At 38.4% G+C, this 14,209-nt stretch overlaps 2 protein-coding genes across 12 annotated transcripts in view; one reads left to right on the forward strand and one right to left on the reverse strand.

The window, feature by feature from the left end:
• Nucleotides 1–14,209, reverse strand: part of fam135b (family with sequence similarity 135 member B) — a gene marked incomplete at its 3' end in the record, with an annotated part of 63,354 nt that overhangs the window by 38,181 nt on the left and 10,964 nt on the right. For both annotated transcript variants that reach the window (XM_079590703.1, XM_079590702.1), the window contains exon 3: nucleotides 10,730–10,809. In XM_079590703.1, the coding sequence (XP_079446829.1) occupies nucleotides 10,730–10,809 (80 nt within the window). The remainder of the gene's footprint in view (nucleotides 1–10,729; nucleotides 10,810–14,209) is intronic.
• The window catches only part of col9a1c (collagen, type IX, alpha 1c), a 65,722-nt gene that overhangs the window by 3,277 nt on the left and 48,236 nt on the right, over nucleotides 1–14,209 (forward strand). For 6 of the 10 annotated variants that reach the window (XM_079590713.1, XM_079590711.1, XM_079590720.1 and 3 more), the window contains exons 2-4: nucleotides 10,195–10,303; nucleotides 11,653–11,732; nucleotides 12,489–12,517. The gene's annotated coding sequence lies outside the window, so the exon portion shown is untranslated. Of the gene's footprint in view, nucleotides 1–2,620; nucleotides 2,658–10,194; nucleotides 10,304–11,652; nucleotides 11,733–12,488; nucleotides 12,518–14,209 lie in introns of all 10 variants that reach the window. The other 4 variants (XM_079590714.1, XM_079590716.1, XM_079590717.1 and 1 more) reach the window with 3 other exon arrangements.

The following is a 14,209-nucleotide window of genomic DNA, read 5'->3' on the forward strand; positions in this document are numbered from 1 at the left end:
ACTGAAATTGAAGACTTGCTTTTAAGACTTTTCTTTAGTGTGTAACGTTGCTGTTTTAGCATGAAAAAGGTCTGCAAAATTACAAAGCACAAAGTCTCTCCAAAGGGAGTTATTATTTCTGAACTTCCTGAAATGCCTCGAGTCTTGAGTTTTCTTCCTGGAACGTACACGCCACTGTATTTTGGTACAAAAATATGGTAAGGAGCGTGACATTTCCAAAACACACTCAAACCGGTTGACCAATCACAACACGCTGGTCCAGCCGACCAATCAGAGCACATTGCGTTTTTTAGAAGGAGGGGCTTCACAGAGACAGGAATTAGACAGAGTCAAGCATTTAAGCATGAAAACACAACTTGAAATAAAGGCTCAGAAAAAGGGGTTGCTAACTTGCTAGGTCCCCTTTAAGACTTATTTTTTAGACTTTAGCACATTTATGAAGAAGCTGCAACCTCTGATTTATGATACAATTATTATTTTGATTATTTTAATGAATCAAACACAACTTGAACTGTTTGAGTTCTCAAGTTCAACTCACTCAGTGATCCAGTCAGTAAACCAGTTAACAACCCATCAATGACTTAATTATCAATTTGTTCCTCGTGTAACCTGTCCTATTCGACCCGCTCCGAGTGGGATTCGAACCAGGATCTCCGGCGTGGGAGGCGAGCGCGCTAAGGATGCTAAAGACCGCACCCTCTAGCATCAGTCGCTATAGCTCTTACTGGCCTACAATAGTAACACTCACACTCCTAAACCTCACTCCCATCCGGGTCACGGCACCAATGCAACCCCTCTGGTTCTATTCGCACCGCTCCGAGCCTGTGTTTCCGGCATTTGACGCAGGCACACTAACAAGGACGCTAAAGACTGCAGCCTCTAATGCCAGTCAATAGTGCGCCTCTAGAGATCAGGGGAGTGAGGTTTACCTGCACAGCTCTCCCCCTAAACCTCACTCTCACATGGGTCACGGCCCCAAATTGAATCGGTTCTACTTAAAGGGGTGGTTCAGGATTTTGGACATCGGACCTCATTTTCAAGTTAGCCTGGTTGTTATTCAATAGACATTTACATTGAAAGTCTGGCGTTATAATTTATTTGCTTTTGGTGTACTGTGGAGTGGGTAAAACTGTTTTTAATGGCAGGCTAGCAGATACTGTTGACTCGCGCTAGCCTAGCATCGGCGAACTATACAACTGGAAGGACTGGATGAAATTTTTTTCAAACTGTCTCCACTGATGAATAACAACTAGGCTAACTTAAAAATGAGGTCCGATGTCCAAAATCCTGAACCACCCCTTTAATCCACTCTGAGCGGGATCTGAACCCGGGTCACCTGCATAGGAGGTGGGCGCACTAACAAGCCGTTAACACCTCTTAAAGGGGGGGTAAAATACTTAGTTTCAGTCAATCTCATGTTAATCTTGAGTACCTATAGAGTAATAGTGCGTCCTTCATATCTCCAAAAAGTCTTTAGTTTCATCATATTTATAAAATAAAAATACAGCTTTCCGATTCTATCCGGAAAAAGCCGAGGTCCTTGATTCTGGGCGTGGGCGGAGCTATAGAGTCAAGCGGGAGCAGCTTGAGCCAGCAGTAACACTGGGTTCTTTGGGAAGCTGAACAAGGTAAACTTTCCCTCACATCCCAAAACTCTTTTTTGGAGACATTCTTGACATCAACCATTCCTATTTAGCGCTGCTGATGATGATTTCCGGTAGTAGCGGTCGATGAGCGCGGTCTTTCTCTCCTCTGGTCGACGTGTGCGTGAACGCGCTTTTCTGAGAGCAATGCTCATATAAGGAGTTCCACTCTGGTCTACGTCATTAGATCTACGATAGAAAAAAACCAGCCGAAACGTGTTGCAACCCGGAAGTATGATTTTCAGCACAGAAATTCTCTGTTATTCGTTCAAAATAACTTTTCAAACTTTGGCCATTATTAGCATGAGAATCCATCTCTTTAACACTGTAAACAACTCTGAATATATGAAACACCATTGTACCCCCCCTTTAAGGGCAGGGGAGTGAGGTATACACACAGAGCTCTTATTGGCCTACGTCTGTTACACCCACCCAAAGCTATCATATGACTTCAGAAGACTTGGAATATCGTGCACAAGTCATATAGGCCACAGAGACCCAAGCATTGATATCCATTAGTTTTTTGTTGTTGTTGTTGTTTTAGCCTTAAACATGTCTTTAGGAAGCCATTAGAAACTAATTCAGAACTATGTTAAGGCAAAATTTGCGTTGAACTATAATTTGGAAACCATTGCAAAATTTCACCACTACATTTCGATACAGTGAAAGTTTGGAATTCACTCACAACACAATTTAAAAAACATAAACAAATTCAAGACATTAAGCATTTTGCCATCGCTAGACAAATATAAAAAAATAAAATAAAACATGTCAAATACTTTGTTAATAGACTAAATAAATTTGTTCCAAAAGTGTTAAGAATAGTGTTTCCCCCATATTAAGTCAAATTAGACAAACCGTGTAATTCTGCTATGCTGAGACTCTGAGGGAATAGACCACTTCTATGTTTCTTTTGTGTCTTTTTGTGATTCTTTAGTGTCTCCAGTATTCAAAATTTCTCCTTTTGTGTTTCACAGCTGAAAGAAAGCCATACGAGTCTGTAACAGCGTGGCGGTGAGGAAATGAGAGCGTGTGCTTCTGGTTGTATTGTTAGTGCTGATACTGATCCAACATTTGTCACTATATATGCAAAAACGTTTGATACAGGAAGATGTTTTTTGAGCAACATTTACAAAGTATACTTGTTCATTTATTAGTCGCTTGTATAAGAGTGCTAAATGAACAGAAGTAAATAATCTAAAAACCCGTGGGGGGTTCATTTCAATTTATTTTGGTATCAATGTATATATATTTGAGCATCATAGAGAGACTGAACAGGGCAGTGTCTGCTGCTGTCTGAGTGCAGTATGGTAATTCACAGCACTGCAATCTGACATGTTGTACAGTCAGAATTAGCATTTTAGCTCATGTCTCTGTGGCTTTATTATCATATGATGTGGCATGTGATTCATTCTTTTCATACTTATAATATTGTCCGTGTTGTATGAAGCTGGAAGTGTCAACTGTGGAGATTTTAATGCACTGTGTAGCACTGCTTTACCTTTTTTACAGTACATATGATAATGACAGCAATAATGTGCATAATTAATCATACAGAACGGGAAGCATCCTAAGCATCTCAGGTTGAGGAAGAACTTGTGAGGCACGAAGCAAAACGGCGTTTGTACAGTTCTAGTTAGTAGTGAGCACAAAAACACTGAAACACTTCAGTTTAGTCAGTCAGCCTGCCAGTGCCGGATGGTATTTTAAAACTGGAAATGAATCACTTCAGAGACAGAATGACTGACAGATCCAAAATGGCCGCTGATGCCAGTGTGTGTGACAGTTTTATTCAGACCATTGCTGGCATTCAGTCAAAGAGCAGCGCCAAGACTCAATGTCAGACAGAGGCCGTAGAGTTTTGCTGCCAAACACACACACACACACACACACACACACACACACACACACACACACATTAAGTCCTCAATAAAGACATTTAAGATAAGCCAAAGAAAAAAACTGCTGATCTCATATGATTAAAACTGAAACAAAATGAGCAACTGAATGAACAGGAAATACTTCATTTATCAGTGTCCTGGTTTGTTAGGACAAAAAAAGTTTAAAAGGGACATGGGGATCTTATTTTTAGGGCCCTATTTTAACGATCTGACACGCAAGTGTCAAAGTGCAAAGCGCAAGTAACTTTGTGGGCGGATCCCGGCGCTGTTGCTATTTTCCCGGTGGGATAAACGACTCTTGCGCCCGACGCAAATCTAAAAGGGGTTGGTCTGAAGTAGCTTCATTATTCATAGGTGTGGTTTGGGCGTAACGTGAAATAAACCAATCAGAGCGTCCTCTCACATTCCCTTTAAGAGCCGGCGCGCTTGTTCCATGGCGGATTGCTATTATAACGGCTGATTTGCCGGCGCACGCCAGAAGCGGTTCACAGCCGAGGAGACCGACGTTCTCGTCAGGGCCGTAAAACACAGAGAAGTGACATTGGGGATGATGGGAGAAACCCACCCAAATTAGCTTCGGTTAAACAGGCGTATAATTTGGGTAAATGTGTAGCCTAATCTAGATTTTTTTTTATTTTTTTATCTAGATAGATCTTTTCCACATCTTCACGGACACAACAATGATTTCCCTCGTGTGTTAATATTTTTCCTTGTAATAATGTATGATTTGCAAAAATGAAAACTGCTGCATCTGTTTATATTAGAGAATCAACGTGGATGAGCGTTAACATTATGGCCAAGCACGCGCCCTTAAAATACCATATCACTAACGCGCAACGCGCCACTGTCTTTAGACTGTTTTTTTCCTGGTCAGTGGCGCAATTGCTTTCTAAAACTGGAAAATAGCACCAGGGCAGTTTTGCGCCGGAACACGCCTCCTCTTTGCGCTGAACCGCCCCCGCGAGCGCAAGTTCATTCCCTAATTTACCGACGTGCGTCTGTGGAGGGAAAAGTCTGCTGTGCGCGGGTGCAAACTAGGAATGATACATGCGTCGGTGTTCAAAGTAAATTGCGCTGGGTGCAAGATAGGGCCCATTATCTCTTATTGCCTTGTTTTGTTCCTGGTTAGGACAGTTCTGTGATTTTTTGTGTCTGTATTAAAAAATACTGTTTAACACAATTTACATTAAGGTCCCATTAGTTTAATGCATTTACTAGCATTAGCTGAACTAGAAAACCATGAAAATAATCATATTGCTAGTTAATGCAATATATTAATCTCTGTTAATGATAATTAATAAAAAAATACAGCTATATATAATAATCTCTGTTAATGATAATTAATAAAAAATACAGCTGTTCATTGTTAGTTCAGTCAGCTCAGGTCCATTAAACATAACAGATGCACCTTTTAATTTTAATAATGTATCATTAAATGTTGAAATTAACATTAACTAAGAACTAATCACTAACTAACTAATGTAGTGTTGACAAATGGAACCTTATTGTAAATTGTTACTGACATTTATAGACTTAAGATTTATATCTCAAATAAACGCTGTTTTTTTAAACTTTCTATTCATCAGAAGGGTTTTATCATGGCTTCCATCTTAAGCAGCACAACTGTTTTTAACATTGATGATAATGAGAAATGTTTCTTTTGCAGCAAATCAGCATTTCAAAGTGATTTATGAAGGGTCATGTGATGATGTGACACTAAAGACTAGAGTAATGGCGTATACTGCGGAGAATGTAATGTAAAGAAATGTGTATTTTTATACTATTCAGACAGCAGACATTCAAAAACAAAGTTCTAGTCTTGTTAGTGCCTCGCACATAAAGATGAAAGTGTGCCCAAAAGCTCATCACGGTGAAGTGATGTCATTCAGACGGCAGTATTTGATCTGTGGGTCATAGTGTGCTGGAATCACGAGTATCTGAGGCCTTACTGAACAAACATTTCACTTTCAGAAGCATGCTAACACACTTCCTCATTACTGTGAAAGCAAACTTGTAAGTAAACAGCAGTTTGGGTAAATACAGTAAAGTAATAAAGTAAAAATGTGTTTGGTAAGATATGACAAAGAAGGTTTCTTGACAATATTGTGTTAAACAATAGTAGATGTCAACTGAAATTATTCTGGCTGGTGTGTGTGTGGGTGTGGGTGTGCCCGTGTGTGTGCATGAGAGAGCCGTGAATGTTGTGAAAACAGACTATATTTTCACCTGACACATGCGCCCGTGTCCCGGACTGCCGTCAGATGCCCATAACACTAAAGCCGTCTGTAGATTACTTTTTTGAGCACAGTGTGTGCTGAGAATGTGAGACAAATGTAGGTTAGCACACAGAACAGGACACACAGGTTACCTAAATTACATAGTGTGTATGTTTGTGTTATCAGGTGAGGTCACAGAACACCATGAGAAAATGTCACGCAGCAAAACTGTTACAACAGCAAATGTAAACCTTTATGTTTAATATAGAATACGCCAATGAGAGGCCATGAATTTAGACATCCCACCCTGCAAAAACTCATTTCCTGGAGTTGAGGGCTGTCTTCAATAATGCAATATAGGCTATATAAAATAGCCTTAAATATTTCACCCAAACAAATACTGAAAGTATTTTTGTAAATATCTTTTTTTTTGTTTTCAACAGAAGAAAGAAACTCATAAAGGTTTGGAACAACTTGAAGGGTGAGTACGTAATGACAAAATTGTATTTTTTTAACCATTTGACCCTATGAATCACCCGTAGTTCAAGCCAGGATTGCAAGGTCTGCGTTTTTTTCCTATACCAAACAGTATTTTTCGTAGCGCGCCTCCCATTCAGATATCGCAAAGAGATTTGTTACTTCTGATTACAAAAGTCTCAGATTTCAAATTATGTCCATTTTATCACAAAATTCAAACAAGGACGTTTTGGCGCTCTTAAATGTGACGTAATGTAACCTCGCAGCCTCAGTTCAAGCGGCAACACTGAGCGCTAGTCTTATTTTTGTTCCACTTGTAACACGAAAAAAAATCATGCATGATCATGAACACCAAAATGTATGTTGAAAGATACAGTACAACTTATCAAAATGTAATGTAATCGCTTAATCTGCGTTTCAACCGCGGAAAGACTTAATAAGTAATGTCACAAACTTGCATTTACCTCAGGAAAGTAGTGATGGGTCGTTCGCGAATGAGCCGGATCTAAGAGCCGGTGTTCTGTCGATGTAGCATACTTTGTCAGAATAGCATACCGGAAGTTGAGTTTTATAGCGGGTTCTGTCAATTTAGCCTACTTTATCAAAAAAGCATACCAGTGTTTGTGAATGGGTATGCTGTTTTGATAGCCCCTGGTTTAATAAAAATACAGTTTATAAAGGGGTATGCTGTTTTAAAGCCCCTGGTTTAATAAAAATAGAGTTTCTACAGGGGTATGCTGTTTTGATACCCCTGTAGAAACTGTATTTTTATTAAACAAGGGGCTATCAACATAGCATACCCCTTTATTAACTGTATTTTTATTAAACCAGGGGCTATCAAAACAGCATACCCTTCAATTAGGTAATGTGTATATATTATGCGATATAATACACAAACACTTACCGCTTGTAATCTTAGGTATGCTGAAATTAATGGTTTAAATGTAACGCATGCGTAATTCCACAAATTTTACTGCTGCGCATGCGCATTAACCGAAGGTATCCCATTCTGATGGCTATGATGTTCCGTCAGAACACCTGTTCTTATATGGCGCTTTTCCACTGCATGGTACGGTACGGTTCGGTACGGCACAGCACGCTTTGGCGCTTTTCCACTGCATGGTACGGTACGGCTCGGTTCGGTACGGCTCTCTTATGGCGCATTTCCACTGCATGGTACGGTACGGTACGGCTCGCTTCAGCTCGCTTTAAATGGTACCACCTCTGTTGAGGTTCCAAGCGTACCGTACCGATACTAAACGTGACGTGAAAACACTGCAGATCACTGATTGGTCAGACAGAATCGTCACTTCAGCGTCATTGTATATTTGCTACACGAGACACTAAACCCGCTATATTTAAATAGCCAGACAACAGCAAACGCGGTAGCACCTGTTTTTAGAGTTTTTACTTGACAAAAAAAGTTCAAAAAAATCAAACAAGAAATGGCTGAATCGTGGTCAGTGGACGAGGTGCAGACGTTCCTCTCGTTGGTTGCCGAGGAGCGGAAGTAGCACAGCTCTTAGCCGCACACGGCTACCACCAGACATACAACTTAACGATCAGTCCCACCCACTTTGAAGCGGTACTAACTGCAGTGGAAAAGCAACCGAGCTAAAGCAAACCAAACCGTGCCGTACCGAGTTGAGTCGTACCACGCAGTGGAAAAGCAAAGCGAACCGAACCGCTCCACGCCGTGTTGAACCGTACCGAACCGAACCGAGCCGTACCATGCAGTGGAAAAGCGCCATTAGGTGAACGACGGGAGCTGGCTCGCATATCTGAAGAGCCGACTCTATTTAAAAATATATATAGCCTATAGAAATTAAATAATTATGTAATAAAGAAATAATGAATTATTTTAATTTTATTTAAAATAATTGACTAATTCAAAGAAACGCAACAAAATAATTAGGCTATCGGTCTAAAGGCGCACACACATTCGTTTCGACTGTCTGATCAGCCTCACTCTGTTCCTGTCAATCATACACGCGATGTCAACCAATTATACTGCATGAGGGAGGGCCGAGCACGCACGCACGCACACACACACACTAGAGATGCGGATAAACCGCTGATCGGGCGGATGGCGTGACAAAATATAATATTTTAATTCAATTTGGGCGGGTGGCGGTTAAACCAATCAAATGAAGAAAGTTTGCCACTAAGCAAACTTGCAAGCTATGAGCCAAGCTGTCAGGAGGAGGCCTAAACGTCTCGTAGATGAGACTGACTGGGTTATTTTGTTTCGATATTAGTTATATTTTAAAACAACCAGTCATTGTAGCCTACCACTTGTGAGAGAGGCAGATTATGGATATGACTCAGAAATGACATCGGGCAATGGCAGCGCAAGATGTTCAGAAGAACGTAAGAGCTAACTTCTACAAGCTCAAAAACATCCACATAAAAAAAGAAGGTAGGCCTAAGCCTAAGAAAAATTGATGGAAAACTTTGCACATTAAGTAGATGTGCAAGGCAAGCAGGCCATTTTTCGGGTTGTTATGGACAATAAAAAATGTGAATATTCACGTTGCACTGTTGTGCGGTGGACTTTCAGGGAGTTAAAACGTTTATTTTTTAAAGAGCCGTTTGTGAGTCAAAAGAGCCGGCTCATTTCAGTGAGCTGAGTCAAATGAGCCGGCTCATTTCAGTGAGCTGAGTCAAATGAGCCGGTGTTCTGACGGAACATCATACCCATCAGAATGGGATACCTTCGGTTAATGCGCATGCGCAGCATTAAAATTTGTGGAATTACGCATGCGTTACATTTAAACCATAATTTCAGCATACCTAAGATTACAAGCGGTAAGTGTTTGTGTATTATATCGCATAATATATACACATTACCTAATTGAAGGGTATGCTGTTTTGATAGCCCCTGGTTTAATAAAAATACAGTTAATAAAGGGGTATGCTATGTTGATAGCCCCTTGTTTAATAAAAATACAGTTTCTACAGGGGTATCAAAACAGCATACCCCTGTAGAAACTCTATTTTTATTAAACCAGGGGCTTTAAAACAGCATACCCCTTTATAAACTGTATTTTTATTAAACCAGGGGCTATCAAAACAGCATACCCATTCACAAACACTGGTATGCTTTTTTGATAAAGTAGGCTAAATTGACAGAACCTGCTATAAAACTCAACTTCCGGTATGCTATTCTGACAAAGTATGCTACATCGACAGAACACCGGCTCACGAAAAAGAGCCGGATTGCCCATCACTACAGGAAAGGTAACGTTAGGCTATCCAATGTTTACAATTCATTAGTTTTCTATAAAAACTCTAGAGAGGAGCTAGTTTACTGTTAATTATGTTTGAATAAATGTATTATGAAGAGTGAAGACAGGTGTTTATGCAAACTACCTTATGTGCAACTGTTGTATAACGTTACAAACATTTACATTTTTAATTTGAGTGCAGTGATTATATCTGAAAATTAATAGCAGTTCAATATAACCGATTAATAGGCTCTGTTGTTAATTTTAACCTAAAATATTATAGCAATATGTACAAAATGAGAGGGTTCACTTCCCTGTAGCCTATAGTTTACATAATAAGTAGGGTAATTCTCTCTCCTATTTCAGCTGTACAACTGTAATGACTTTATATACATTTTGAATAGCAAACACTTTCTTTCACTTTCAAATCTTTAAAATCAATGTTGAACAAATCTTATTTTGCTCTCATTTTCTTTGTCGATCTGTTTTTATAGTTTTAGTGGATAATTTGTCAGAAATTAAAAGGCTCATATCTAGATGGTAGGCTAAAGACTTTATCTCTGTTTGAGTTCTCTCTCTCTCTCTCTCTCTCTCTCTCTCTCTCTCTCTCTCTCTCTCTCTCTCTCTCTCTGTCTCTCTGTCTCTCTGTCTGTCCTGTAAAGGCTGTATTTTTGTCTCAGAAAACTTTGTGTCTGAGTGGTTTATTCTGCACATTTATTTTTAACTGCAGGAGTAGAAAAACAGTGAGGGGAATCCTCCCAAAAGCCTCTTGGAAAGAGCCCTCGACTGAAACCCTGGAGCAGACTCTTCCGATGGGCTTCACTATCCATTAAAACAAGGTATAGACTGAATAACTGTAACCAAAATGATTAAAGTCCTCACAAACAAACGCATTGTGTATAATAACAGTGCTTGCAGCAAGTTCGACAGTAATTGTCTCTAAAATTGTTGTTCAGGAGGGGAATTTAAATTTGAAGTGCTGCTTTAATGGTCACAGTGGCCCTGTTAATACATTTATAGAAGCTTCTCCTCATAGAAGATCATAGCATGCTGAGAGTCTAAAACTCTCGGATGATACATCTCAAATCCAAACCACCACCACTAAACATTAAATCTAAAAAATGGAATCAAAAGAATGTAGATACACTCACTAGCTAGTGTCACTGACTGATTCGTTGCGTATTTTTTGACACATACAATTATGGAGACAATGAAACAACACACAGTAAAGAAGGTCAACACAGGTCAATATAGAAAGTTCTCACCTGTGTATCCAGGTGTTATGGCAGTGATTCTGTGGGGAACCCGAGGAGACACGCGTAGACCTGCCCTCACCTGATAGAAGCTGCAAGTGACAGAATTATTGAAGCATTATAGATTTTATTCACAGATTACAAAGTGAAAAAGACCCAGAATTAGACATCATTTGACGAATCATCATCAGATATGTACAAGTTTGCAGTTAAAAGTGTCAAACCAAAACACAGAGCAAGTTTCAGTGAGTCTGAAATAGAAGATGTCCTTGCTTAAAAAAACCCCCACAAAAACATAAAATAAAATCATATTTCTTTTTTCCCTTTTTTCATTGAATAATATAAATTTCTTGAAACCTATGTAATCATGAAGTTTCAATGAATAATGGTTAATTTAATGTTTTGACACATATATGGTAATAATGTTTCACAATTTTTTTACTGTATTTTTGATCAAATAAATGCAGCCATCCTTTTAAAAACATTTAAAAATACGAATTATTACAAACTTTTAGAATAATTTTCAGTGTATATAGTATATATAAAAATTAAAACATATTGAATTCTATATAAACCAAGCTTATGTTGTCTAATAAAAGACTGGGATGCTCTTCATAACCATACTGGTAAATTTCTCTACAAATGTGACTAAATTATGAATCCCTTCAGGACAAAATGGCAATAAATAATGTATATAAAGCATGTACCTATACCGTTTACAGTGCACAAGACCGAGATAAACAGCTGTTTTATCTGGTCAGTGTGAAATCTTATGCAGTGAATCTCTATTAGATCATAAATAATGATGATGAATTAATGTGAAAGCTTAGTCGGCATGTTCAGACGGCCCAGACTCATTCAGGGGGATTGTACAAAGGTCACCTTGGCCAGTGAAGTGACTGCGGTTGCATGTTAAATGTTGAAGTGCTTCACAGATCATACTCTCTGGAGCTCCTGGACCGAGTCGGGTCATCCCTGTACTTCACATCAGCTCCGCAAGAACATCTACACCACAGTATGTTGACAGTACATGCTAAAATATGTCTACAGCACACGTCAAATACACAAGCTTCACCACATCTACAGCACATGCTAAATGCAACTATAGTTCCACGCTGAATCGTTACCACAACACTAAGCATGATGCAACAAAACACATATGCACTGCTAAAGTGCTAAATGCTAAAGTGTCAGTAGCATGCACTTAAATGTCTGTAGCACATTTTAAAACATGTCTGCAGTTCAGTACAAGATACGACATGTTTGAAATACATGATACACTGTTGCAGCATGTACTAAAATGTCTGTAGCGCATGCTAAAGCATGTTTACAGCGTAACACAAGCTACAACATGTCTGAAATGAGATAGCATCTGTCTGTAGCACACAAACAACAGCTTCTTGCTAGCGTTTGCTTAAAAAAATAAGCAAGTTTTGCAATAAGCAAGTTTCTTTTTAATTTAGCAAGTTTTGTAAATTGCCCACATGGAATTAAAGTTGGCATGGAACGGAAGCGGCATTATTCTTTCCTTCCCTATTGTGATGTATATTCAAGTGTAACAGGTTCTGGAATAAGAAAAAATGTAGGGCAGGACTTGGGAATTGATTGGATCGTAGGAAGTTGGACAAAAAGCTATCATGAATTAATACGATTTGCAATGTAGCATGTGAGGGATTTTGACTACTTTTATGGTGCTTTTTTAAAGCTTCAGCCTTAGTTCATTTTAATTACAAAGACTTTTTTTTTTTAAATATCTCTTTCTGTTCCACAGAGAAAATAATGGCTTGGAACAACCTGACGGTGAGTAAACTATGACATATTTGTTTGTGTTCTTTTCTGTTTCACCAAATCCACATCATCTTCTTCAACCACACACACACACAAACACACACACCAACGAATGACTGCTCACCTAATACTTCATTCCCAAATAGATTATCCGCGCTCACTACAACGTATTCTGTTGGGCTCCACCAGACACATAGAGGCTAAATTTATATTAGTTCAATCTGTCCTGTTCTATTGTTAGATGCTTCTCTTCAGAGCAGGAACTACATACAGTGGCTGTGAAAAAACAAACAGTATAACAGCAGTCTGTGTCTTCTGGGGATTATTTCAGAGGAGATTCAGGGGTTTAGCTTTCTGCTTTATGTTGGGGGAAGGGGAAGTCAAATCTCTGCAAAGCTGATGTTTCAGCCAACAGCCTTGCTTTAATCTCAGAGCAGACGCGGTGAGCTGAACAACATCATGAGTGACCTCTACTCCATCACAACCTCTGCTTCACACAGCTGTCAGGAGACTGCTTGAGGATAGAGAGGAAATAGTATTCTAGATCTGCTGACAAACGGGTGTCTAATGAGACTTATCCGACTTTAGATGCACTGCTAGAGTCAGGATGTCTAGCTTTATCTTAGATTCGTAGACTCGTTTTATCAAAGTCACAGAGCAAACTTGTTAGGTTCTTTTTTTAGAAACTTTGTTTATCACCCTTGTCGGTTACGTTTGTGTTAGCTCTACCCGCTTCTTAAAGACAACATGGACTTTCTCTGTTATAAACAATGCCTTTAGCATTCTGTGGTCTTCAAGTCTTTCTATGGAAGTTGCCTATACGAGTTCAGTAATCATGTAGTGTGATGTGTATTCAAGTTATTTTTATCGGAATAAAATAGGCACATTTTATTAACAGGGCAGTATTATTTTTCATTTATTCATCTCAGTCTTTGTGTTATCAAATTAACAAGGACAATTAGTCGAATTTTTCTTCAAGCTTTATCCCTGTTCTTTATCAACAACAGTGCACAGAATGTGTACAAATTAACTGCCAACTCCACTGATAACATTTATATTAATTATGACCAATATTACCTTTTTTTTGTGCACTGATGCGATTTGTACTGTAAAACCAGGAATATTTTTTTAAATACGGTAAATAATTAAGTTTGTGTTAACTACCCCTCTTTAAATGGGTATAGTTAACACAAGCCTTTTTTCATTAACCTCAAGTTTTTGGTCATTTTATTTGTATGTAAAATGGAAAGTATTAATGTTGTAAAGTCCTATATAATTGGCCCGGTTTAATCTCCTTTTTCCTTCGCTTATTCATTTTTAACGGACCTGCAGAATTTTTTACATGAATTATTATATTCTATTGTCATAAAAAAACTTAGTAAATGTTGTTTACACTTTTAAAATGTATATTTAGCGTATATATATATATATATATATATATATATATATATATATATATATATATATATATATATATATTTAGTCATATTTAATATACACTGCCATTCAAAAGTTTGGTGTCAGTAAGACTTTGTAACATTATAAATGTCTTTACTATATTTCAAAGAAATGCTGTTCTTTTAAACTTTCTCTTCATTAAAAAATCCTTTAAAAAAGTAGCAAGATTTCCACAAAAATATTAAGCAGCACAACTGTTTTCAACATAATAATAGTAAATGTTTCTTGAGCAGCAAATCATCATAT

The sequence above is a fragment of the Phoxinus phoxinus genome (genome assembly GCF_949152265.1).
Source record: "Phoxinus phoxinus genome assembly, chromosome: 19".
In the NCBI taxonomy this organism is placed as follows: Eukaryota; Metazoa; Chordata; class Actinopteri; order Cypriniformes; family Leuciscidae; genus Phoxinus; species Phoxinus phoxinus.